This window comes from Ailuropoda melanoleuca, chromosome 7 (assembly GCF_002007445.2).
Source record: "Ailuropoda melanoleuca isolate Jingjing chromosome 7, ASM200744v2, whole genome shotgun sequence".
NCBI classification, from domain to species: Eukaryota; Metazoa; Chordata; class Mammalia; order Carnivora; family Ursidae; genus Ailuropoda; species Ailuropoda melanoleuca.
The window spans coordinates 96,962,990-96,988,816 of record NC_048224.1 but is presented as its reverse complement, the minus strand read 5'-3'; the positions used below and the strand labels follow the sequence as shown (position 1 = coordinate 96,988,816).

Below are 25,827 nucleotides of genomic sequence, written 5' to 3'. Positions count from 1 at the left end.
TGATTTCTCTCATCTATGGAACATAAGAACTAGGAAGATCAGTAGGGGAAGAAAGGGATAAAGAAAGGGGTGGTAATCAGAAGGGGAATGAAGCATGAGAGACTATGGACTATGAGAAACAAACTGAGGGCCTCAGANACTATGGACTATGAGAAACAAACTGAGGGCCTCAGAGGGATGGGGGTGGGGGAATGGGATAGACTGGTGATGTAGTAAGGAGGGCACGTATTGCATGGTGCACTGGGTGTTATACGCAACTAATGAATCATCGAGCTTTACATCGGAAACTGGGGATGTACTGTATGATGACTATATAGTATAATAAAAAAAATTTAAAAAAATGAGTCAAAATATGCCCTAGGAAAACAAATAAGTTGACATCCTTTTAGAAGCTTAGAGTCTAATAAAAACAACCTGTGTAAAAAAATGCCTTCTATATAATGTGGAGTGTACTGTATTAATGGTGCAGTGCTTTGCACTTAATAAGGCTGAGGAGTTTGGGGAGAACTTGCTGGAACAGATACAGTCTTCAAGGATGAAGAAGGGTTAGCTAAGTAAAAATTGAGGAGGGTGTTCCACAGAAAGTTAATGAGACATAAACTACGGAGACGAGTGCAGGAAACTGGAAAAAGTTTAGAGTTAATTATGGCATGACGTGAGAAGGGCCAACCAATAGGAAATTGGTTGGGACAAGCAGGTAAGGGCCAGCAGACAGAGGCTCTCTATGCATGCTACAGGCTGTATTTGTTCCACAGGTGAAAGATTTTAACTAGGAAGAATGAAATAATATAAGCCCAGGATCAGTGATAGTAGTTTCAATGACAAATTTAAGAGGAATAAGGTTTAAAGCAAGAAAACTATTTTGGAGGTTGTTGAAGTATTCCAGTTGAGAGGGCAGAAAGAACTGAAGTAATTATGGCAGTCCAGAAGGAGAAGGAGAATTGTCCCAAATTCTCAAATCCTTCTATGGAAATAAAGGTTGAGAGAAGGCAAGATAGTATGGAGAATTTTTTAAATGATAAATTATACAAATTAGCTGATTATCTTCATTACAGCACCATAATGCAATTAAGATTATAGTTTCTTAACAACAGTTATAACTCATGTTTTTCTTAAATCTTTATCTTGGTTGGTGTCTGGTTAGAAAATTGGAAAGTTGACTATTCTTGACAAAACATTTAAAAGCTATCTCTTAAATTAGGTGTTTTCAGAAGACAACTAATTCTATCTCTTTCAGAGGGTGAATATTGTTTGTTTAATGGTGTAATTAATGGTGTAATTTCAGAGAGCCCACAGTCCCTCACTCTAAAATGAAAGTACACATCCAATTAAAATCAAAATAGTCACCTTAGAAGATCATCCAATTATTCTAAGCATACTCTAAAAACTCAAAACATTTTGGGAATTGTTAGGTACTCTTTCACAAACTGTATGACATTATATTAAATATATTCAGAAAAGGTAACAGATGAATTTAGTATTATTATTGATTTTCTTGAGATAATTAGTTAAAAGTAAAGCTTCATTAATAATTTCACCAGGTGTTTGAAGAAATTAGGGTAATAGCATAGCCAGAACTATCTGATATATCCCAAGCAACTGATACTTATCAGCTACTCAATTATGGTTTGTTCAATATTTGTTGAAGAACTTATCTGTTAAGTCTAATATCTGAATATATGTAGGTCTGTTATTATTCTCTGTTGCTTATTTGTTTCTCATTCATTTTCTCTCTCCGTATTTTTAATCATGCCTCTTAATTTTTTACAGGATGCCAGACATAGCAGATGAAATACAGAAGGGGTTTTAGAAAATGTTATTTTTCACAAAAAGAGGATTATATTTTCTTTTGGCAGCAGATAGCCTTGAGCCTGTAAATGGTTGGTTTTAGGCTTTGTAATGGCTTGTATTAGTTTTGCACTTACTACTAGGGCATGATCCTTGTGGGATTTCAATATAAAGCATGAATCATATACTAAGCCTTTCGAAAGTTATTGAGCTTGGAACTCCATTTACTTCCTCTGCTCATCAAGATCACCAATAATCTTACATTGTCCAATACCAAAACACATTTTCCATTCTCAGCTTTATCAAACTTTCACAGAAACAACTGACAAAGTAGCCACTCCCTCTAAGATAGCCACTGTTAGCTCTACAAACCAAGCTGATTTCCAACTACTTCCCTTTTACTTGCCTTTACCATGAAGGAGAAACAGCTAAACATTAGTCTCCCACTACCTAAATCAAATAGTTCCTGTATGTTGGAAAGCAAGTGGTCTAAGTTATAACAGTAGGAGTCTGGGTGGTGAAGAACACCTGTACTTGCTTTCCAAGCCTTCCTAACCAGGGAAGAGCCATGTGAAATAGTTCCAACCAGTGAGATTATCTGGTGGTATTTCTGAAAAGGCTTTTGCTTTTCTAGAAGAAAAAAAAAAAAAAAAAAGACACAGCTAGTGCTGTCTCCTCCCCTTCTTCTAGCCTTGAATAAAAACTCAACAGTAGAGATGCTGCTTCTAGACAGATGCTATCCCACATTCATACAAAAACCTTGTAAGACTACGCCATCTAGTTATACCACCCTGTACCCCTCTCCCTGCTATCATCAGGAAATATCTAACACCTTGTGTACGCCTCATCATTCACCTAACACAAAAGGGCCCAGTTCCTGATCCCTGGCCCTACTGCATCCTTTTAAAAGATCCAACCACATTCGCTAGCCTGAATTCTAGTTCCCTGAAAACTACAGTTAACTTTGCCTCCACTACTCCTTTTAGCCCAACACAAACTCTCATGGGCACAGCCTTACTTTATCAACTGAAACTACTCTACCTATGAAATATTTACTTCAAGTATTTTTTTCTTTAACTTGATCCTCACATCCACCCAGGTCTCTCACACTATAACTCCTCTTTTTTTACTATGATCTTGCTGATATCTCCAGTCCCCTACCACTCTCCTTTTTTTTTTCCAGTATAAGTGCCCCCTTCAGAATTAACTAATTAACAGGGTCAACAAGTAATTATGAAATCCCTCCATTGTGGGAGAAGCAGGGCTGCAAATGAAAACTAGACAGACATAGCCCTACCTTCAAGAAACTGAAAATTTTGGTAGGGGAAGGAGATATCAATCTAAGAATCAAAACTAAAAATACTTACAAACTGTGGTAAGTTTTAGAAAGTGAACAAGGCACTGATTGAAAGAGACAATGGTGAAGGAGGGAGGAGAGGGCAGGGCAAAGAAGGCTTCTCCAGGAACTGATGTTGGAGCCAAGCCGTCAAGGACGAGAAGAACAGTTGGTAGAAGAGCATGTTGGGCAGAAGGGAAAATACGTGCAAAGGTCCTTCTCTCTGAGGGTACCTTTTCCTCTTCCTCCTCCTGTTCTCTGTTGGTCTTCTCCCTCTCAGCCAGATTCTTTTACCTGATCCACTGTATTCCTTCATGACCTTATCTATCTTTCCCTTCTCTTTTCTCCATGATTTCCTGCTTTCTACTGTAGCCAGCATATAATGTAGAACTAAAGAATGTTTAAATTATTGGCTTAATAATTATCATTTATTGTTAGCTAAATAATTAACCTTTCTGTTCTTATTTTTTCAAGTAGGCCAATTGCATCTTTTCTTTAAGATAAATGAAATCTGCAGAATTTAACTCTGTGCCATTCAACTCATTTTCTTCCTTGTGAATCAGTATAACTTGACTAGAAAGAAAAGCAAACATTGACAGTTCAGTTGATGATAAATGAAGTAACTGATCAACTTCACTTAGTTACTTTTAAATACTGTTCTGATATACAATCTAAAAATCAAACCTCCCTAAGCATCCATAAAGAATATTAAATATTTTATTTTTCCTCTTTTATAAATTACATATCTATAAATCTGTTCAAAGACTTTAAATAGTTATGGCTATAGAACGAAACTCACAGTCCCAAAGTAATGGTCTTCTACAGTCTCACTAGAAGGTGACATTTAATAATATTAGTATATGATAACTTTAGAGCATGCATACCTTGTTGTCTTCCCAATAAAGTGCAAAACATTCATCTCCAGGTTTCCACAATTTTGCATACTCCATAGGAATAGATGATTCTAGTACTTTTTCTGGTTTAATTGGCCCAGATCTTCTTTTGGGCCCACTATTGTAAAATACTTTATCATCATAGGGTGTAGCTGTGATGGGTCCTGCTGGCTTAATAGGTCCTACTCGCCTGCCCTTCAGTGGCATGTCTGTCTCTCCATTTGGAACACCAATGAAACTATTAGTTCGGACAGGATTCTGGAAATCAGTATTTACATTAAAATGTTTTTCAATTTTTACACCACTGAAAGTTTCGTTATTTATTGTTCGTGGTTTCCTGTCATAAAAATGATCAGGATTTGCTGTTTGGTTTTCTCTTTTCCCACGTTTTTGATTATTATAATCAGCGGATTCTTGAGGAAGTGGATTTTCTTTTGCCTCTGCATAGGACGGACCTTTTCCTGATCTGCTTTGCATGGAGTTATCCCTTTTTTTAAAAGCACCATCATTGTGCTGAGAACTTAAAGGGTATGAAGTATCTTTAGTTCTGTCATATCTAGAATAGGGTCTTTCACACTTGATTCTCTCTTCAGTCCATACTTCAGATCCTGAAGAAGTACTTGGTCTTTCAGAACCTCTGTTTCTAGGTAATCCACTGCCTTCTAAAATTGACTTTGAATTTTGGGTGTCTCTTTGAAAACGAGGAGGTTTCTCATTTCTTGGCTGTCTGGTATCATTTCGAGGAAGATATCTTGGTTGATTATTATCTTTGACTCCATTTTGCTCAGTATGTGACAATCTGTGTTGTCCCTGATGAAACTGCTGCAGCTGTGATTTAGGTTCTGAAAAGTAAAAGTGTATTATATACATATTAAATGGAGACTCTGCATTAGTACTGAATTATTTAAAAATACCTAAAAATTATTTTATTAATATGAATTATCAAACTACTTATTCTAACATCTTCCACTACCTTCCCACCTCATTATCATAATCCCTCTCTGCTTTCTTAGAGTTCTGTGTTTCTAATGTACAGTTTTCCTGGTCAGCCACATTAGTGAAGGAAAGCAATGATATGAACCATGAGAAAATGGTGGATAATCCAAAAGGAATTTGTCTTTGTCCTTGAATGCTTACATTCTTATAATATAGCTATCTATATGTGCTATTCTGGTAATTCATTTCCCAAGACACTAATGAAACAGAATTGCAAACTGCTGAGAAGCTGCTATGAAACTGCACAAGTACATCCCTTGCTCAACTCCTTCCTGAATTCCACTTCAATTTAAATACATATGCTATCAGGGTCAGTCAAGTTCTAGCCTTGGCAAAAATGTTACTCCTCAAATCCGTCTGGAACTGGAATTGCTAAGTGTTTAGATTACTAATAGATACCCTACCACAGAAAAGAATAAATAAATTTTTTGACTTATTGAAGTAGTTAAGTGCAGGTACTACTTGGAAATACAGAAAAAAATGTCCAAAATGTGATTAAGCTTAATAGTGCAGATAATGTCCAACTAGTAACCCAAAGCAGTTACATGGTAAATATATACTCATAGATAATTTAATGGCTGTATTTCATGTAGTGATTTTTATTCTATTTCAATCTGTAACTTGTCATTTACACTTTCTTCTTCCGTTGTTTCATACAGCATGTCTACAACCTTATTACTAAACATATTGACTGGTCTTTGGTGTACATTGTTTCTCTTGTCATACACAAGGGTCACAATACTTCTCAACAGTGGCACTACTGACACTTTGGGTGGGATGCCTTCCTGCTTTGTAGGAAAATTAACCTTTCTGACATCCAGGCACTAAATGCCAAAGCATCCTCCCTAGTCACTGTGATGACCAAAACTGTTTCCATACAAACACCCACTAGAGGCAAAGCTTACCAGCTAAAATGTCTCAAACAACAAAGATAAAGAGAAGAACTCTAAAAGTTCCCGAGTGACAAAACAAATCACAGACTAAAGATCAAGACTCAAAATGGCAAGAAACTTCTCATTAGAACCAATGGAAGCTAAAGCCAACCTAATAGGCTTAACATGTCTTTGAAATTAAAGGAAAATTATTTCCTAAGTACAATTCTATACCCAGCCAAATCATCCATTAATTTTGACAAAGAATACATATTTTTTCAAATATGCAAGATCTCAAACAGTAGCCAAGACAATTTACAGAGTTATTTTTTAAAAATCACCCTTTCCCAAGATTTGCTTTATAAATATAACACAAATATCTTATTTTTAACAACTGTAGTCAATATTATAATTTTTCTTTAGAGAGAAGAAAAATGGTCACTTTTAGTTTCTGCTGGCACTATTATTCAGGAGTTGTAATTTAGGGAAACAAAAATAGTGAACATAAGCAGGACACAAACGAGCATTTTCAGCAGAAAGCATGTACTGGCATTTGTTCCAGTCATTCTTAAAGAATAAAAACAGCAGTTGCCTTTTGCTGACTATCTGCTATGCATCAGGCACCACGCACCAGCACTTTATACACATTATCAATAGTCCCCACAGTAGTCTCAAGATACAGATGCTATAAGATTTATGTAACAGAGAGAGGTCCCTTGTACAGTGCATTGAAGAAAATTTTCAGCCTCCCAAACAAGTCAAATATGAAGGTATTTTATTTGCTGTCATTTAGGTTTGAATAGATATTTGAGAAGTAATAAGCATTTTAGATCTGCTATGTTTAGGAATCATTTTTTAAGCTATTCCAGTTAGGGCCACCAATACCTATGACAGTCAGGAAGTACAAATAACTTAGGTCATCACAAGAGTAACTGAGTATCCTGGACTACAGATAGGGATCTGGATAACCACGTATACAGAATGCAGGTGTGGGAGAATTTGATTTCAGTTCTTCTAAAAGAAAAAAAAGGACAACATTTCCATATTTATTTGATGATGTACATTAGATTACAGAATAAAAGAATTTACTAATTTTGAATATACTTCATCTCTATTATTATGCTGACATAATAAGAGTGAGAAGAATCCATAAAGAAAATTATTTTTTAAAATAAAAATTGCTCTTAGAAATAAATTAAACTTAATAAGGCAGAAAATACAACTGTGCTTTTAAAAGAACATAGTTTTCATATACATCCATTTTTTTCAAAAATTAAATAACAGTAGGGGCGCCTGGGTGGCACAGCAGTTAAGCGTCTGCCTTCGGCTCAGGGCGTGATCCCAGCGTTCTGGGATAGAGCCCCACATCAGGCTCCTCCTCTATGAGCCTGCTTCTTCCCCTCCCACTCCCCCTGCTTGTGTTCCCTCTCTCGCTGGCTGTCTCTATCTCTGTTGAATAAATAAATAAAATCTTTAAAAAAAAAATTTAAATAACAGTAAGCCAAGAAGGGACGGTCCTTAAATGTTTCATCATTCTTGAATGTCCTTAAATCCAGTATATTTTCTTAGGTTGTTATGTAATGAAGTGAGGTACAAAGTAAGTATTTTGAAAGTGAGCTAACCTATTAAATAAATAACAGAATATGCTCAAAGACTAAAAGTGGAAAATGCGATTTTAAATAAAGAAATAGCCCAAAAATCAAGTAGAAATCTCCTCTGTTCACTCAGAATCTAGTTGCTCTCTGCCACACTTCAGAAGGCATGATGTTTTCAAACCACCCAAAATACTACTCAACACTACAAGCCAGGTCTAGTAATAAATATACTAAGATATTTTTCTATATAGGCAGTGTAGTAAAAGGCAGAGTTTTTTTTTAATGACTCAAAGAAGAAACATGAAACAAAAACATATAGAAATTGGTAACATTTAATATTAAATAGGAGAAAAAAAGGGGAGATTAGCAAAAATAACAGAAAAATTCATCAAAAAATGGATAAAAATGTGAAAACATCTAAAACATCAAAGTCCCCCCCCCTTTTTAAAAGTAGGTCCCACACCCACTGTGAGGCTTGAACTCATGACCCTGAGGTTGAGAGTTGCATGCTCCACTGACTGAACCAGCCAGGAGCCCCTAAAAGATCAGAGTCATAAAAGCTCATATGGGGAAACTAATAAAAGATTGCTGTATGAATTCAGTCTGACTTGTGATAAAATGTTCCTATCATCCCAGATCATGAGTTTCAAATATATGCTTATAAGATAATTGATTACAATGTTTTACATTCCCACGATTTGAAATTCAAGGGTCATTAAAATGAATTTATTAATTGCCACAAATTATTTGGGTTTGTATATAGGAATGTCCTGAATTAATCAAGCATCTTAAAACATTAATATTTCTTCGCTGAATATTCATTTTCCAGTCATAGCTGTACCTGTATTTTATAGTAAAAAATCAGGTACATTTTGTTTCCTAAGATGATTCTTCAATAAATTCTGAGATATCTACCAGAAGAAGTGACATAATATTTATTAAGATTTTACTATGTGCCTGACTCTACTCTGAAGGTCTTTTGCTTACATTATTTCATGTAATTCTCACAAGCACCCTGAAGAGCATTATTGTCTTTACTTTACAAATAAAGACACAAAGAAGGCTAGAAGCTAGAGAATGTTGACGCCAGAATTTATACTCAAATCTAACTGAAGCCACTATTTTCCACTATGCTAAGCTGCCTGCCCAGAGAAAACAAAACAGAATGCAATCAACAACATGTTAGCCACAATTTTATCTCCTACATCTGTTCATTTCTGGTGAGATGCAGAAATCACAAAGGCTTTTTCCCAATCCCTGATGGGCCAAAAAAATAAATTTGGATACCAGGAAAATTTGGATACTACCAGAATCCTGACCTAAAATTAATAGTCTTTTCATTAATGCAGAAAAAAACTAAAACCCTTATTGAGAGTTGGACTGGTATTTGGAATCTCACAAACGGACAGAGATAGTAGTGTGTAGGGTACAACCTCTGGAGAAGGACTGCATAGGTTATACCACAGCTCTGACACTTAGTGGTTTTGTAATTTTCGACAAGATAATAACTTTTCTGAGCCTCCTCTTCAAGATAGGGATAACAATAGAGTCTACCTCAGAGGATTAACTAAGTTAATACATGCAGAGTACTTAGAACAATATTTGGCTTTAATAAGCACACAGTAAATGTGAGCTGTCATTGTTATGATTATGATTATTACTGGCATTATAATAATGCAAACAAATTTAAACAATACTTGAATGATAAGTTGCTCCTATTTACATATTTCCCCTATCACCAACCCCTACCTTTAGTTAAGATCCTTACCTTGCTTTATTTTTATTTATTTATTTTTTTGTTTGCATTTGTTTTTGCTGTTGTTGTTGAAAATAGGGCAGAAAGAATGCTTTAGTAAAAACTTCACTGTCAAATTATAAAAATCATATTATAGAGAAAATTCAGATAGATCAGAAAATCAAAATCTTACTGTTTTTCACTTAAAATATTATAAACATTCTCTAGATAAAATTCTCTTATATACCCTTTAAAATTTTTCTATATTAAAAAATACTAAGAATTACTTTAAAAAGTAAAAATCACTCATAATCCTATCATAAGTGATACAAATAGAATGAAAGTACTACCTTCTGCCTACCCAAGCCCACCTCTAGGGATACCCACTATTAACATTTTCAGAGGTTATTCTTCCTTTTATATAATTCATATAGACATATCTATGCATATTCTATATATTTTTAAACAAAAAAGCAGACTCATGCACATCTCAACAGCTGCTGTATACTTTTTAAAATCAACTATGTATCAAGGCCATCTTTCCATGCCCAGAGGTATCTCACTCATTTTGATACTCCATGTTCTTTTTTTTTCTTTAAAGTGGTGTACTTTAAACATTATTATGTATTAATCAAATTGAGGGTTGAGTGTAGTCTTACTTAGCATTGTTTTTTCCAGTGCCTAGGTATAATACAGTCAAACAAATGGTATTCAGTAAGTATTTACTGAAAGAAAGATGTAGTTACTAAAAACAGTGGGAATGGAACAAGCTTCTAAGTTCAAAATCATTACCTGTTTAACACTGTCACCTGGGCTCACCTAAGGGCGCAACACTGAAATGGAAAATACACTTTCTGTCTTACTTTCCTTTAGACAGGTTTGCATTCAAGCACACTGGGACAGAGTTAGAATGAGTTCAAGTGATTACAGAGAAACATTGCACAGCATAGAAAACACTGAGCTCAAGCCAAATAAATTCATTCTCCCACTTCTTGAGTGATGTGTCTTTGACAAAGTCACAAAGACCTCCAGTTTCTTCATCTGGAAAGTGTGGATAATTATATTTATTACAAGATTATGGTGAAGAATCAATTAGAAAATAGTTGCGAAAATGCTTTTCTCATGGCCTGGATGAGGTCTTTGGAATTAGACTGACAATTGGAATTAAATCCCAGTCCTACTATTGAGCAGCTGTGTGCTACCTACCCATTTTCTTCATTCAGTTACTCAGTTATACTATAGTTAAGTGAGCACGGACTCTGGACAAGCGTCAACACTGGACAAGCGTCATTATATACAAAGCAGTAGTAAGACTCATACTCTCTCTATCCTGTGTTGCTTTAGGTATAATGGGAAGAAGCAGACAACAAACAAGTAAATAAACTAATAACACAGTTTAAAATTGTGATAATGACTAAGAGGGAAATATAAAGACTTTTATATAAAACTGGGAGGAGTGGGAGTATACCAGTTTAGGAGGAAAAATTCTCTGTGTGCTTTGGCTGTGTGCTAAAGAATGAGAAGCAATACAAAGTCAGGAAGAGTAATCCAAGAAGGAACAGCACACACAAAAGTCCTGGGCTGGAAACTTGCTTCATGAAGATGTGTACCTGAAGAAACCCTTGCAGGCACAATTTTAGGTAAAAACACAATCACCACTAATTATTAATTTCAAGGGGGAAAAGGTTATATATACTAATACCCCAAAATTGATGTCCACTACTCTATGTAAAAACAGCAAATCCCAGCGGTGCCTAGGTGGCTCCGTGAGTTGGGTGTCTGCCTTCGGCTCAGGTCATGATCCCAGGGTCCTGGGATCAAGCCCCAGCGTTGGGCTCCCTGCTTCTCCTTCTCCCTCTGCCATTCCCCCTACTTATGCTCTCTGGCTTTCCCTATCTCTCTGTGAAATAAATAAGTAAAATCTAAAAAAAAAAAAACAAAAAAAAACAAAAAATAAAAACAAAAACCCCAACAAATCCCAGAATAAAAAGACACAAAAATGAATNCCCCCCACTTATGCTCTCTGGCTTTCCCTATCTCTCTGTGAAATAAATAAGTAAAATCTAAAAAAAAAAAAAACAAAAAAACAAAAAATAAAAACAAAAACCCCAACAAATCCCAGAATAAAAGGACACAAAAATGAACATTAGTAATCTGACATGGCATTTTTCTTNAAAAAAACAAAAAATAAAAACAAAAACCCCAACAAATCCCAGAATAAAAAGACACAAAAATGAACATTAGTAATCTGACATGGCATTTTTCTTTTGTGACTCAAAGATATAGTTTTTTTTATTCTCATGATATTATTTCATAATTGTGACACACATTAAGCTTAAGGCTAAGCTCACAAATAAACCTATTTATGATACTCAATGTTCACAGGATTAATCCTTTTGTATCTCAAAACCCCTTTAAAAACAGAGACAAAAGTCAATGCAAAAATGGAGGGCGTGAAGCATAAAATCATTGCTGCTATAAATTAACAAATGTGAGAATGCTGAGAAAACACACAACATGCATTAGTGATATAGTTCCAAAGATGCCCCTTCTCTAGTCATACTCAAAAAGGCATGCAAAGTCTAAGCCAGTCCTTACGAATGCAAAAGAAAAAAAAAAAGTTTAGTTCAGGGAGTACACAAAATTCCTTGTATAGTTAAAAGACCAAATGAACTTAGCTCAGGGTACAACTATAATAACATTCCCATTTTACAAATAAGGAAGTTGGAGAAGCTTGACCAAGATCGTACAACTAACTAGGGTAGAATTGGGATTAACCAAGCAGTCAGGTTCCAGACTCTACTATTAACTTCCCTGCTACCTCTCCTCAACAAAGATACCATTGTGCTAGTAGCATTAAATCATTAATAATCGTGAGTCATCTTCAGTATTTCCTCATGGAACACAGGTTAGGATTACCACAAAAATATTTTTGCCAGGTTAAAAAAAAGCACTATCTGTACAAATCAATTCATTAAATGAGAATACATTTTGTTTAACTTGGTTGATTTTCCTTCTTTTCTTTATAAACAAATTGCAGGAATATGGCTACATCACACATTTCATATGTCAAATATGCCACTGGATTAATTTAATTTTTCTTCTACCTCTCAACACATTAAACACAAATTTTGTAACGTCCTCTCCGGAGGGCATTTCTAGCCACAATTTTGCCTTTTCTCCATCAGTAACTAATAGACACTTGAAAACAGAGTTTCGCTTCCTGGTAAATGAGAAGTCTTGTTCTGAGTGTTTTCAGTGTATTATGATCACACACGCATCCATCCCTGTACAGTGCCTGACATGTCCCAGGAGTGTTCCCTCTAGCCTCCCTTCGGTTCTCAGCTTGGATTTCATTTTTTCTGGGAGGTCCTTCTCCCCCAACCCCACAGAGACTGAGCCAAGCACCCTCGATCTGTGCACAGCAATGTACACACTGGCACAGAACTGCCAGAATCTCTCTCCTATGCTAGACTTTAAGATCTCAGAACTGTATTCTTTTACCAATATATCCCTTTTAGCATAGTACCTGCCACATGGTAAGCCTCAAGTTAATATTGTGGAATGAATAAATGATTATTCACTATTTCCCAGACTGAATATGCACTCTTATGAAGAAAAAACCATTTTAAAAAAATAAAGGTTTTTTTTGTTCATTACTACTGTCTATTCATACCACCATGGTAACATAATCTCTTGTAATCTGTATTTTCTAACAACTTCAAGAAGAAAAAACATTTTCTGGGTCACCCCCTATGGGTATAATGCTTTTTTCCTCTAATGAAGGAGCATTAAAGAAGATGAGGTAATGGGGTATGGTGACATTGTTTTGTGGAGCCTAAGATGTTCCCTGCAGTTGCTCCATTTTACCTGAGTCATCAGAGCTCTTAATCCTAATGCATTAAACCCTAAACTATAAAGGACCATTCCTTATTTCTTTCCATGCAACCAACTCTGATACCGAAATAAGCACTGTCAGTCATACTTCTGTGTTTCTTATAAAACTCCTCTCAAACTGGATTATTTTGTCTTCCTAGCCCATCCTGGACACAAGAATTTTTAATCAAATGAGGTACTGCAGTCTTACTATCATCCCCATATTACTCCCTGCCATTAATGCCTTTAGTTCAACTGTGCACTAGTGGACTTGGTTAAGTCAGGTAACATTCCATGGTTAATAAGCTGGGCATTTATACAGGAGGTGCTAAACTTGTGAGTCAGAAACCATTTAGAAATAACAATTTATGTTATCTTTGCTTTAACTCAAATATCAATGTTTACTGCAGAAAATATAATGGAAATACCAACAAAAATGTCACTTATTTTCAAACTTGTAAAAACTGAAAGGATGATGTGTCAAAACAACTAAAACTCTCACACAGGAAACATCAGTCAAATGTAAGAAACTAAACTTAACTTGTGTGATCTTTTCTTCCAAGCTGATTAATATTTTCCAGGATCATGAACGTGATAATTTTAGACTCCATATTATCTTTGTAACACATTTCTTGCAAATTTCACAGAAAACTACAGCAAAACAAAAATGAGAACTCTTACAACTTGAAGCCAAAATATACTAGTGAAATTTAAAGCTACTTTATTTTCAGGGACAACAAAGTGAAAGTAAAGAGGATTTTTATAACGAAAAAGCAAAGGAATGTCCACTTATGGCTAGAATAAGATTTTTAAAAAGCCATAGTACCACGGTACAACAGGTTACCTAACTGATGTCTAAAATGATTCAAGGTGAATAGCTGAAACTACTGCAGAATAATCCTCCAACAAGTAAAACAAAACAGAAATAAATCATTAAAGGTATCTGTTACAAAAAGATGGTCTCAACTGACTAGTACATGAATTCACATCATATCTGAAGTATAACACTTTCTAATACTGCTATGTCTACATTTCAGCCATTTTATACCTAATTTTTTTTTACCTCAAAAATTTCAATGATACACATCAGGGCTGTTTGTATAAAATATCTTTTTTTTTTTTAAAGATTTTATGTATAAAATATCTTTAAATCTTGTATATATTCTGTAAGACCACAAAACTCTTTGGCTCTGAAAATCTGTCTATCAGCTCAAAATTTATATACTTGTTTCCTCAATAAAAAATTATTTCCTCTACAAATTTATTCTGTATGAATTCTGACTTAGATTATAAAATATAAGACCAGGGATTATGTCCCGTGCCTTGCAGGTACATATAAACACAAATGTTAGTTTTTAAATGACTATGTTATCCATGTATTATAAAAATAAAATGTAGGGGCACCTGGGTGGCACAGCGGTTAAGCATCTGCCTTCCGCTCAGGGCGTGATCCCGGCGTTATGGGATCGAGCCCCACATCAGGCTCTTCCACTATGAGCCTGCTTCTTCCTCTCCCACTCCCCCTGCTTGTGTTCTCTCTCTCGCTGGCTGTCTCTATCTCTGTCGAATAAATAAATAAAATCTTTAAAAAAAAAAAGTAACCTGTTAAAAATATAATGTGATAGGCAGGAAGAGAAATCACCCATCATCCCAAGCATATAGCTTAACTTTTTCATGCTATATTAAATATTCTCTTTCTTACCAACCTCTCAAGATAATCATTTTAATGTCCATGTAACATTTATCTGCTGGATATCCTTCAGCTTGTCTTCTAACTCCACCACTTCACTGGCACTGTTTTTGTCAAGGTCTTCAATCAGTGGTATGCTGGAGCCAACTTGAACATTGTACTAGAACTGACATTAAATTTTCAGAAAACTCTGGAATAAACTACTGATAGTCTGAAATTGGCCACAGTGGAAATATTTACACCACAGAAATCAGGAAAAGCTAAAACACAAGGGCATTCCCCCACCCCCATTTCTTCTCCCAAAGCCTGCTGTTGAACATTCACCTGCACACTGCTGATGCTACGTAAACTCAATGGACACTTTCCATCCTTATCTCTCACTTTGTCTCATGCTCCTACTTCTTTGGCAGTGGCTTTCTCAGTTTCCTTTACTGATTCCTTAACCTCTACTTGATCTCTAAATTCAACAGCCTGCTTGATGTCTCTCCTTCATTTATAAAAATTAACATATCTTAAAATTAAACTCAATTGCTCTTTCCCCCCAAAACCAACAGGTGCTTAGAAACAGAACATCATAGAAAGAGTTCTGAGTTGGGAATCAGATAGTCAGGGGGCCATGTTCCAGTTCTATAGTTCTTAAGAGTAATATGTTTTATCCCTTCAAGCCTATTACTTATCTGTCAAATGGAAATAACAAGCAAATGATATTTTGCATCTTGCTATTTTGCATGATTAAACAAACTAATAGTATGCAAAGCACCTAGAACAGTTCTTAGCATATAGCAGGTGCTCAATAATGGCTACTTATTATTCTATTTATATGATCAATAAATGCTTAAATGAATGGACCATTAATTGAGGAGGAGGAAAATAGAAGAATGGCAAAAATGAAAAAGAGGCTCATGTGTCCCAGCATTCTGAGAAAAGCTATATCTATCTTCTATAGATCTAAGGACCAAAGAAAATTAATTATATATCACAACTGATAACACGGTTAACAAATCTTAAAAATATGTATGCCAAATAATTTGATTTCCATACATTTGCCTGAAAAAATAACCATCGCTATGTAAATAATGTAACTAAAATATTATTTTGGAAGGTTATTGTTTTGGCAAAGTATGGAAACTTTTAAATTACTAGCAACACTAATGGAATTATAATCAATTACTATGGAGCCATTAAAGACTGTGCTAGCAGGAATATATAATTACATAGAAATATGGTTATATTGTATTGTTAGGACAAAAAAGCAGCTGTATGTAAGTATGATCTCAAACAGAAACAAAACCAGAATATGGTGATGATATCATGGGTCATTTTCCTTTTCTTTTGTTACCTATACTTTTAATTTTTTCTAAATTTATCAATTTTCTATATATTTTCTTTAAAAATTTTCACTAAGATTATCCCTAAATCTATATATAATATTATATATATAATCATTAAATTCATATCACTACTAAATTTACATTCATAATCAGGACATTACATGTGCAGCACTGTGGCATATTTTTATGTCGGTATTCCATAGAATATATGAGATATTCAACACTTTGTTATAGAATAACCTTTGTATTAGATAATTTTAATCAACTCTAAGCTAATGTAAGTGTTCTGAGCACATTTAAGTTAGGCTAGGCTAAAGTGTATTAAATGTATTTTGACTTATGACATTTCCAACTTACAATAGGTTTATCTAACCCTCTTAAGTGAAGGAAGATCTGTACTTGGGTGATCCTTTCTTGAGGAAACCCTTCACAAGAACAGCTGGCCTAAAACATCCATATTCTCTTTTCCTGACTTCATTTCCTGCCTTTCCAATTAAGCCATTACCATTATATCACATTTCCTTCCTACAGCCCCCTCTTCTTCGGTCTTCAAAATCTGAGCTATTAATCTATAAGCCAAACTATTTAAGCTGACTTGAAACTTGATTAAAAGATAATAAAAACAAAAAAGACACCTACCAACAATCAAAAGCCTGCAACTTCATGTCAATTACCCATCAAACCACCAATATTATATCTGCTAACATCTAATTATATTATTTACATCTGAATGTTATGCAGAATTTGAAGTTATGCAGTCATGTTAATCAGGTAAATGCTACTTCTCACAAAATTCACAGGAAATAGAATAATAGAACACTACAAAAATAGTGCATGTAGTATAGTCCAAATGTTTTTCTGCCATTGAAGAGATAATGGACCATTTTAGGCAAGGGGGTAGTGGGATCAAATTCATGTTTTTGTTTCATTTCGTTTTTTAAAGATTTTATTTATTTGAGAGCTAAAGAGATCACAAGCAGGGGGGAAGGGTAGAGGGAGAAGCAGACCACGATATAGAGAATGGGATGATAAAGTTCTGCAGAGTCAGTGGAGCATTGATGAGCGCCTGGAGTAGGGAGGGTAGTAGGGGTGGAGATGAGGAGAGGATGAGTGGAGGAGGCTGTTGCTGTTATTGCTAATCATGATGGTGATGGTGGTGGTGGTACAACTACCATTACATGGAGGCTTATGTGCCAAGCACTGTGCACTTTATGTGCATTATCTAATTTGATCTTCTCAACAACCCTACAGCTTAGGTGCTGCTACTATTTTCCCATTTCCCAATGAAGATATTAGGGTTTAAGAGGTTATATAACTTGCCCAAAGACATACAACTGGTAAATACAAAAGTTGTGAATTGGGGTGCCTGGGTGGCTCAGTCGGTTGAGCATCTGACTCTTGGTTTCAGCTCAGGCCATGATCTCGGGGTCATGAGATCGAGCCTGTGTTGGGCTCCATATTCAGCAGGGTGTCTGCTTGAAGGTTCTCTCCCTCTGCCCCTCCCCCCATGCGTGAGTGCCCCCCTTTTTCTCTCTCTAAAATAAACAAATAAATCTTAAAAAAAAAAAAGTTGTGAGTTAAGCTAGTAATAGAATCATTTGTTTATTTATCTGTCCCAGAATCCTGCTCAATTCTCTCCTTCTTTTGGTAATAGAATCCTGCTTTGAGAGGGAAGGTAGCTGTGGGAATTACTCTTTCCTCCTTACATATAATACTGATTAAATCAATTAAATCAATTAATCAATTAAGATGTCCTGTGCTTTCCTGACCAAGGGGCTTTTCCTGACTAAGAAAGCCTTTTCCTGTCTGACTTTCCAGGTATGAGGACCATTTCCTTGTTTTTGACAAATATTTTTTTTTTATTACCTTTTATCTCATATTATGAATGGAGATTTGACACACCAACAGCTAGAGTGCTCATTTCCCAAGTCTCTTTGGGCTTCTGTTCTAGCCACTCCACATACACGAATGCCAAAATCCCTATTAGGATTCTGTTGAGCTTGGGTAACCAATAATTATATGATGAAAGGTATTTATCTTTGCCCCCCAAAAATTTTCTTGCAAAACTCAGTCTTTTTACCTGCATATCTTTTTATGTCATTATATGTTGACCTTATGCTACACCTGGAGCTACCTGGGTCAATCATTGCTACCAAGTGGAGACACTCTGTCAACAAATAAAAATAGCAGAATGCAGAGACAAAAAGACTTTCCAGTTATTGAGCCAAAAAATTCCTTTTTCGCTTATTTGCATTTCTGCAGCTTATAACTTAAAGCAAACTAATTTAGAAGTTGGTGCCAGAAAACGGTTATACAAGTAACAGAATCTCAAATGTAAAACTTTTTAGCAAAGAAAGAGTGCAGGGTAGTGAACGTCTCCTCATCCCCTAACTGGAAGCTGGAACTCCTTACTGTGCATTTACACTGTAGCTGAACCTGAGACCACCTAAGGACCCTGATGCTTTAAGAGAACGTGGTACGAAAAGAAGGTTCTGGGTACTTCTTATGCCTTCAGTAGACCCTACAAGAAAGACACAAGTTGGCAAGTTTGAAAGTAGAAGGGACACAGATACAATTAGGTAAGAGGTGCTCCTCTCAATTATCACCAACAAGCCAAAAAAACAGAATCAAATAATCGACTTCTTGAGGAATTACAGAACTCTATGAACCACGAAACAAAAGAGGGAAAGTGGGAGATAAGACTGGTCCTGGAAAGAGGAAGCTTGATCACCTATGACCATGTCCAACATTTATATATGTTGGATGAGTTCTTACTTCCCCTATTTATTTAATTTAAATCTTATTCTTCTCACAAAAATGTCTCTATTTGAATTCTCTTCATATTTTTCTGTTTACTCTGTATACAACTAGGTTATATTCTTTATTCTGCTTTCTAAAATTTTGATGCAAAATATGAAGAAACATATAAAACTGATAACATATAATTTACAGAATAAACTACACAGAAAAAGGAATGGTAGGGGCGCCTGGGTGGCACAGCGGTTAAGCGTCTGCCTTCGGCTCAGGGCGTGATCCCGGCGTTATGGGATCGAGCCCCCACATCAGGCTCTTCTGCTATGAGCCTGCTTCTTCCTCTCCCACTCCCCCTACTTGTGTTCCCTCTCTCGCTGCCTGTCTCTATCTCTGTCGAATAAATAAATAAAATCTTTAAAAAAAAAAAAAGAAAGAAAAGAGAAAGGAATGGTAAATAAATATAAATGTAAGAGAGTTACTCTGTCCACTAGTCTCACAAGGCCCCTTGTTCCCCATTCAGAACAAATTAAGGTTATCCTGTTCTTATTTAGATTTAGAAAGTTAAGACAGTAAAGTTACTGTCTCACGGCATTCCTATCCCCATCTCTGGACAACCTAACTATCTTCCATAATAATAGAAACAATCAAACCTACTCTTTCTGCCTCAAGTTGAAATTTATATGTATTTTAAAGTGGTAGTTATGTATCACTGACATGATATACTGATAAAGTATATGATGGAATAAAAACTGATTTTTGAAAGTTGACTTAATAATCTAGCCACCAATTATAATATCTAGTCTGTAAAACCAAATTCAAAAAGAAAAATCTATATACAAGAGCCTTTTGGAACACAACCCTATCACATGCTGACCAATTAAATCTTCCCAAGTTGACATCAAGTCATTACATATCACAAAGAAACACTTTAGTGATTACTCTCAGAGAATAATGTAATCCAACCTCATTTTTTTCAGAATACTGATAAAAATGTCAACTAGAATTATGTTTGATTCCAATTTAAAGATACAACAAAAAATTAATGTTAAGAGAAAATCTCTATGTGATGATCAATGATCTCTGATGGAAATTTAAAAAAATTAGAATAAAGAAATGATAGCACCCTTTTAGAGAAAATTATATGATATAATGTGAAGGTAAATGTGTTACTAACCTACCTTAAATTTGTCCGAAGTATATTCTTTTTTTTTCTTTAAAGATTTTATTTATTTATTTGACAGAGAGAGAGACAGCCAGCAAGAGAGGGAACACAAGCAGGGGGAGTGGGAGAGGGAAGAAGCAGGCTCCCGNTTTATTTATTTATTTGACAGAGAGAGAGACAGCCAGCAAGAGAGGGAACACAAGCAGGGGGAGCGGGAGAGGGAAGAAGCAGGCTCCCANAGTGGGAGAGGGAAGAAGCAGGCTCCCGGCAGAGGAGCCTGATGTGGGGGCTGATCCCAGAACGCTGGGATCACGCCCTGACCCGAAGGCAGACCCCCAACGACTAAGCCACCCAGGCTCCCCATGTCAGAAGTATATTCTTCAGGACGCATTTTTTTCCCCAAGAAGCCTCACACATTACACAGAATCTGATATGATAATAACAAGTCCATCTAGGACTACATTTACTCAGCTAAAAGATGATTTTCAGGGTACTCAAATTAAACAAAATCCTGAGACAGCTCAAACGATACAAAACTTAGAAGCAAGAAAGATTTGATTATTCAACTAAATTAGAAACAAAAATGTATCACTGAATCATGACTATTTCTTTATAATCAATCTGAGACTGTAACAGACCCACACAACAACACCAACCTTATGAACATTAAAATTATAAGATCCTACATTTTTTCATTAGCTGTCCATGAAGCATTTACCCATTAAATAGTATGGAGACTCCATCCTGAAAAGACTCCTAAATTTTCCTTAGAAAAATGGTCAACATTTTCTACCACCAAGGAAGAGTTAATCTTAGAACTCAAGATTTATAGAACAGTGACCAAATCTGAGAGAAGACCAAAGTGCAGATTCAATTTTATGAAAGTAAAAACTTATTTTAGGCTTTACTTCCAATTTAGAAAACACATAAAATCATAAAATGAGCAAAAAAACAATTCAGTTGCTTGCCTCATCCATTTATTTGCTATGAACCCCAGCTCACCTAAGAAAACTGCAGTAGCATTGAGTGGGTTGTAAGAGAAAGAGAACAGTGAGGTTGGCAGCCACAGGCAAGCATTCACATCTTTCCTGTCACCTTCATTGTAACAGGACTGATTACATGAAGGCAGGGCCCCGGCAATATAAGAAACATCTATAAGCACAATAATCTTCAGTATATATATGTATCAATTTATTGTCCAGGTGTTTGTGGTCATGTGTGTTATCATCAATCTCTTACGAGTGATGTCAACATCATCAAAGAAAAAGTTTAGGGTCTAAAGAGCTGCTACTCACAGAATCAGCTTTTGGTCAGACAAACATTTAAAGCAATGAAATGTTAAACCAACCAGTATTTTCAAGTCTGATTAAAGTATTACCTAGCTATTCAAAATAACTGGTTGGTCTTATTTTGGCAATAAAACTTTGAAATAAAGGATTAAATATTATAAAGATTACAGGCATACATTATTTCATTGCACTTCACAGGTATTACTTTTTTTTTTTTTAATTGTAGGTTTGTGGCAACCTTCTGCCCAGCAAGTCCACCAGCACCATTTTTCCAACAGCATTTGCTCACTTCATGTCTCTGTCTCGCATTTGGTAATTCTCACAATATTTCAAATTTATTCATTATTATTATATTTGTTACAGTGATCTGTGACCAGTGATTATGACTTTTTGAAAGCTCAGATAATGGTTAGCATTTTTTTAGCAATAACGTTATTTTTTAATCAAGGTATGTACGTTGCACATTTCATAGTCTACAGTATAGTGTAAACATAACTTTTGTATGCATTGAAAAACCAAAAACAATTTTGACCCACTTTATTGCACTATAAGCTTTATAGTGGCAGTCTGGAATTGAACCTGTGATGTCTCCAAGGAATGCCTGGAGAAATATATACCATGTCTGATTACTGTATTCGAAACTCCTTCTGCTTAGCCTTTATATTTTGTTCAATGTTGTTTACACTTAGTAAATGATAAAATCCTTTTTAATAAGAATTTCTATGTCCCTTTGATTTGTGGTTTCTTCTGTCTCACAAACTAGACAGTAAGCTTCTTTGGGGCAAGAGATACAAGATCCCTACATTTCCCTGAATGTTTAGAAAGAGCTATTTTATTATATCCTGTATCCCCACCACTAGCCATAGACCTGGTACAAATAAATACTACATAAAAGACATTTACAGAATGAAGAATTCCTCGTAACCCATAGAATGCAATCTCACTTCAGTCTCATCCCATTTTCCACCTTGCGGACAGAGAAAAAAACATTTGTTTTTCATGAAAGCACCAAACTTCATTGCTTTCATGCCAAAAACCCTTTTACGGCTTTGCACTGCCAACTAGATAAAATAAAAATCCCTTAGGACAAAATTCTCTTTATCTGTCCCCAGCTTACCACTTTTATCTCCAGCCTTCTATCCCTACCTCTCCCACACTGTCCCAAAGACGGGGAACTGCTGTTCTGCTGCCTCCAAGCCTGGGCACCCGGAGCTCCCTCTACTTGGACTGCCCTGATCCAACGTTGCTCCGTGGACCTGTCTAAAATGCTACGTCCTCCAAGAAGTGTTCTGCCCATCTCCCATCTTTTCTAGCTGGCTTGCCCTCACAGTACTTCTAGGAAAGAATGAAAATTTTGCTCCTCTGAGAACAGTGGTCACCAAATATGACAGAAAGCTAAAAAAGGGAACCTGGGTGGCCTTGTTGGTTAAGCATGCGACCCTTCATTTTGGCTCAAGTCATGATCTCAGGGTCGTGAGACCGAGCCCTAATAGTGCTCTGCAGTGGGTGTGAAGCCTGCTTGAGATTTCTCCCTCTTCCTCTGCCCCCTTCCCTACTTGCGCTCTCTCTCTCTTCAAAAAAAAACAAAAACTAATATAAGTTGCAGGGGGTAATTTCTGATGTTAGGATGATTGCAGAAACATGTGATTTGGGATCAAATTTAAGAGGCTGTACTGTACAAATATTAGAAATATCTAATTTCTTGAATTTAGGAATTTATGAAGGTCACAGATTATATTCCCTGTAATCCCTGTAAAAACCAGGGATCTGGAATATTATTATATATATTACATAATGTCCATATTTTTCTCACATTCTAGCAGATCCTACGTCATGCTTGTAAGAGTGACATAAACAAATCATATCTACTAAAACAATGGCCTGTATTACCATACGTGTTCAGAAATTTCTGTCTCCTCAGAAGCATATCTAACACTGATGTTTGTTATTTAGTGTAGTATTTATGTCATGTATCTTAACTTTGATACCTTTTTCCAAATGGAATGCTAATACTATTTAATTTTGTTGGAATAGAATATGTTCTGTGAGAACTGAAGCATTGTAGGTACACAGGTCACCATAAAATTACCATTCTTAGTCTCAACCTCATTATGCAAGAGTCAAAACCAAATGTACGGAAGCAGAAGGATAAAAGAAAATCACAGAAGTTCTGATTGGGAGAGTATAAAGGAAGTTGCGACAAAAATATCAGGAAGTCAGAGATTTGAAGAAGCAGTAGAGATTCTCTCGCTTGCTTTATAGAAGCAAACAAACATGTTGTGACCTGCCTATGGAGGGGGTCAGGTGGCAAGAACTCAACAACTTCCAGGAGCTCAAAGCACTTCCCATGCAACATCAAGCAAGAAAATGGGAACTTTGATCTTAATCCACAACGAACTAAATTTTGCTAACAGCCAGTGAGTGTACGAGAGGACCTCAAGCCTCAGCTAAGATCATAGCCCCGAATGAAATCTCGAGCAAAGGCCCCAACTAAGTTTGCCTAGACTCCTGACCCACAGGAACTATGAGATGATAAATTTGCATTGTTTTAAGCCACTGACTTTGTGGTAATTTATTAAACAGCATGGAAAACCAATACATTATGCTTTATAACCAAGAAAATATTGCTGTTATATGTGTCTGCTTACAAATCTCATCTATATCAAACTTTTTTTTTCAAAATACACTGCCTTTTCTATATAATCTAGCAATGAGCTTCCATTTTCATGAAATCTGGACACTACAAATTTGTTATCAAAGCATTTTTATCTCCAAGCTTTCATTTAATTAAAAATATGTCTGAAAGAGAAAACTGAATTTAAAAGTGTATTTCCCTAACTTTTGGGAACCATATTTTATTTTATTTTTTTTTGGNTAATTAAAAATATGTCTGAAAGAGAAAACTGAATTTAAAAGTGTATTTCCCTAACTTTTGGGAACCATATTTTATTTTTTTTTTTTGTGGGGGGGGTGGTGGTGGAGGAAGGGGCAGAGGGAGAGGGAGACAGAGGATCTTAAGCAGGCTTCATGCCCAGCACATGACCTGAGCCAAAATCAAGAGTTGGATGCTTAACTGACTGAGCCACCCAGGTGCCCCTGGAATCATATTTTAAAAACATACTATTTTAGAAAATATTTACTATATCCTAGGCTTGGAAAAATGTTATACATTTAACATACTTATTTATCTTTTCAGTATTTACGTTAATCCTAAAATATATCATGTTAAGGAATAAATCATATTATGAGAGCATATTGACTCACTGTGTGAATATTTTCACGTGATACGTAATATGTGGACAAAGAAGAGAGAGACGATTCACAGGGAAAATGTCCTATAAGATTATATAATAATAAATTCTCCACCATAACAATCTGTTTTCATAGCTAAATCTGTCATCTAGTGAAGCTGGGGGTAAGAGTTTGGTGATATTTCCCATCATACAGTTAGAGGGCCAAATAAACTACCTTCTAGCATTTTCAGAACGTAACAATTCAAATTTTGTTCTGTGCTTCTGTCAAACAGGAAATTTGTAACTAAAACTTTTAACACCCAGAACAGAGGTTTGTACTGTCAGTTGCTTTATTAACCTTTTTTTGTAAAATTCCAAATAAAGTTTGGTCTTTTAAAAAGAAATCTACTTTAAGTTAACCTACCTTCAGGGGTGCCTGGGTGGCTCAGTCATTAAGCGTCTGCCTTCGGCTCAGGTCATGATCCCAAGGGTCCCGGGACCGAGCCCCGCATCAGGCTCCCTGCTCAAGCAGGAAGCTTGCTTCTCCCTCTCCCACTCCCCCTGCTTGTGTTCCCTCTCTCGCTGTCTCTCTCTCTCTGTCAAATAAATAAATAAAATCTTAAAAAAAAAAAAAGTTAACCTACCTTCCACACTCAATGTCCCCATTTTAGACTCCAGGAAATCAAATAGTGTGCTTGGTGCTGATGGCCTTGCATTTCCCAGTTCCTCTTCTTCTTCAGATCTTATTCTCCCCCTGCCTTTTCCTTTACCTTAAGAAGTAAAGCAAGACATATTTATTGTACATGCAAAACAAAAGGAGAAAACACACTAAAATATAATCATGTCACCTTAAGTTTGACTTTGTATTTTTCATATTTTTCTGTATATTCTACATCTTTTAAATAAAAAAGTTTTTAAATGATTATATTAACTAGCACCTTTAGTCCTCTAAATGATCTACTTGGAAATCTGAATTTGTTCATGTAAATTATCTTTTGAGAGAAAAAAATCATTTTTATAAAATTTTTCTTTAACCACTTATCCTTTAAAAGAATATAGGATTAAGGCTTGAATGACTAAAGAATAACACTAAGTAAAAGTCATGTGCTTGTTAATTTAAAAAAGTTTGCAGACTAGTCATTTATATGGCTTTCTAGAACTATGGCACAGTTCTAGAAATAATGACTAGAAGTACTCACTTCATATCATATTTTCTCTACTGCTTGTAACAACCTGGTTAAATAAGGTATTACTAGACCTACTTTACATAAAGATGA

At 35.6% G+C, this 25,827-nt stretch overlaps 1 protein-coding gene across 3 annotated transcripts in view; it reads right to left on the bottom strand.

The window, feature by feature from the left end:
* The window catches only part of TDRD3 (tudor domain containing 3), an 83,566-nt gene that overhangs the window by 35,478 nt on the left and 22,261 nt on the right, over positions 1-25,827 (bottom strand). For all 3 annotated transcript variants that reach the window (XM_034665273.1, XM_034665274.1, XM_034665275.1), the window contains exons 7-8: positions 25,195-25,320; positions 4,009-4,859 (exon numbers count right to left, since the gene is read on the bottom strand). In XM_034665273.1, coding sequence (XP_034521164.1) covers positions 4,009-4,859; positions 25,195-25,320 — 977 coding nt within the window. The remainder of the gene's footprint in view (positions 1-4,008; positions 4,860-25,194; positions 25,321-25,827) is intronic.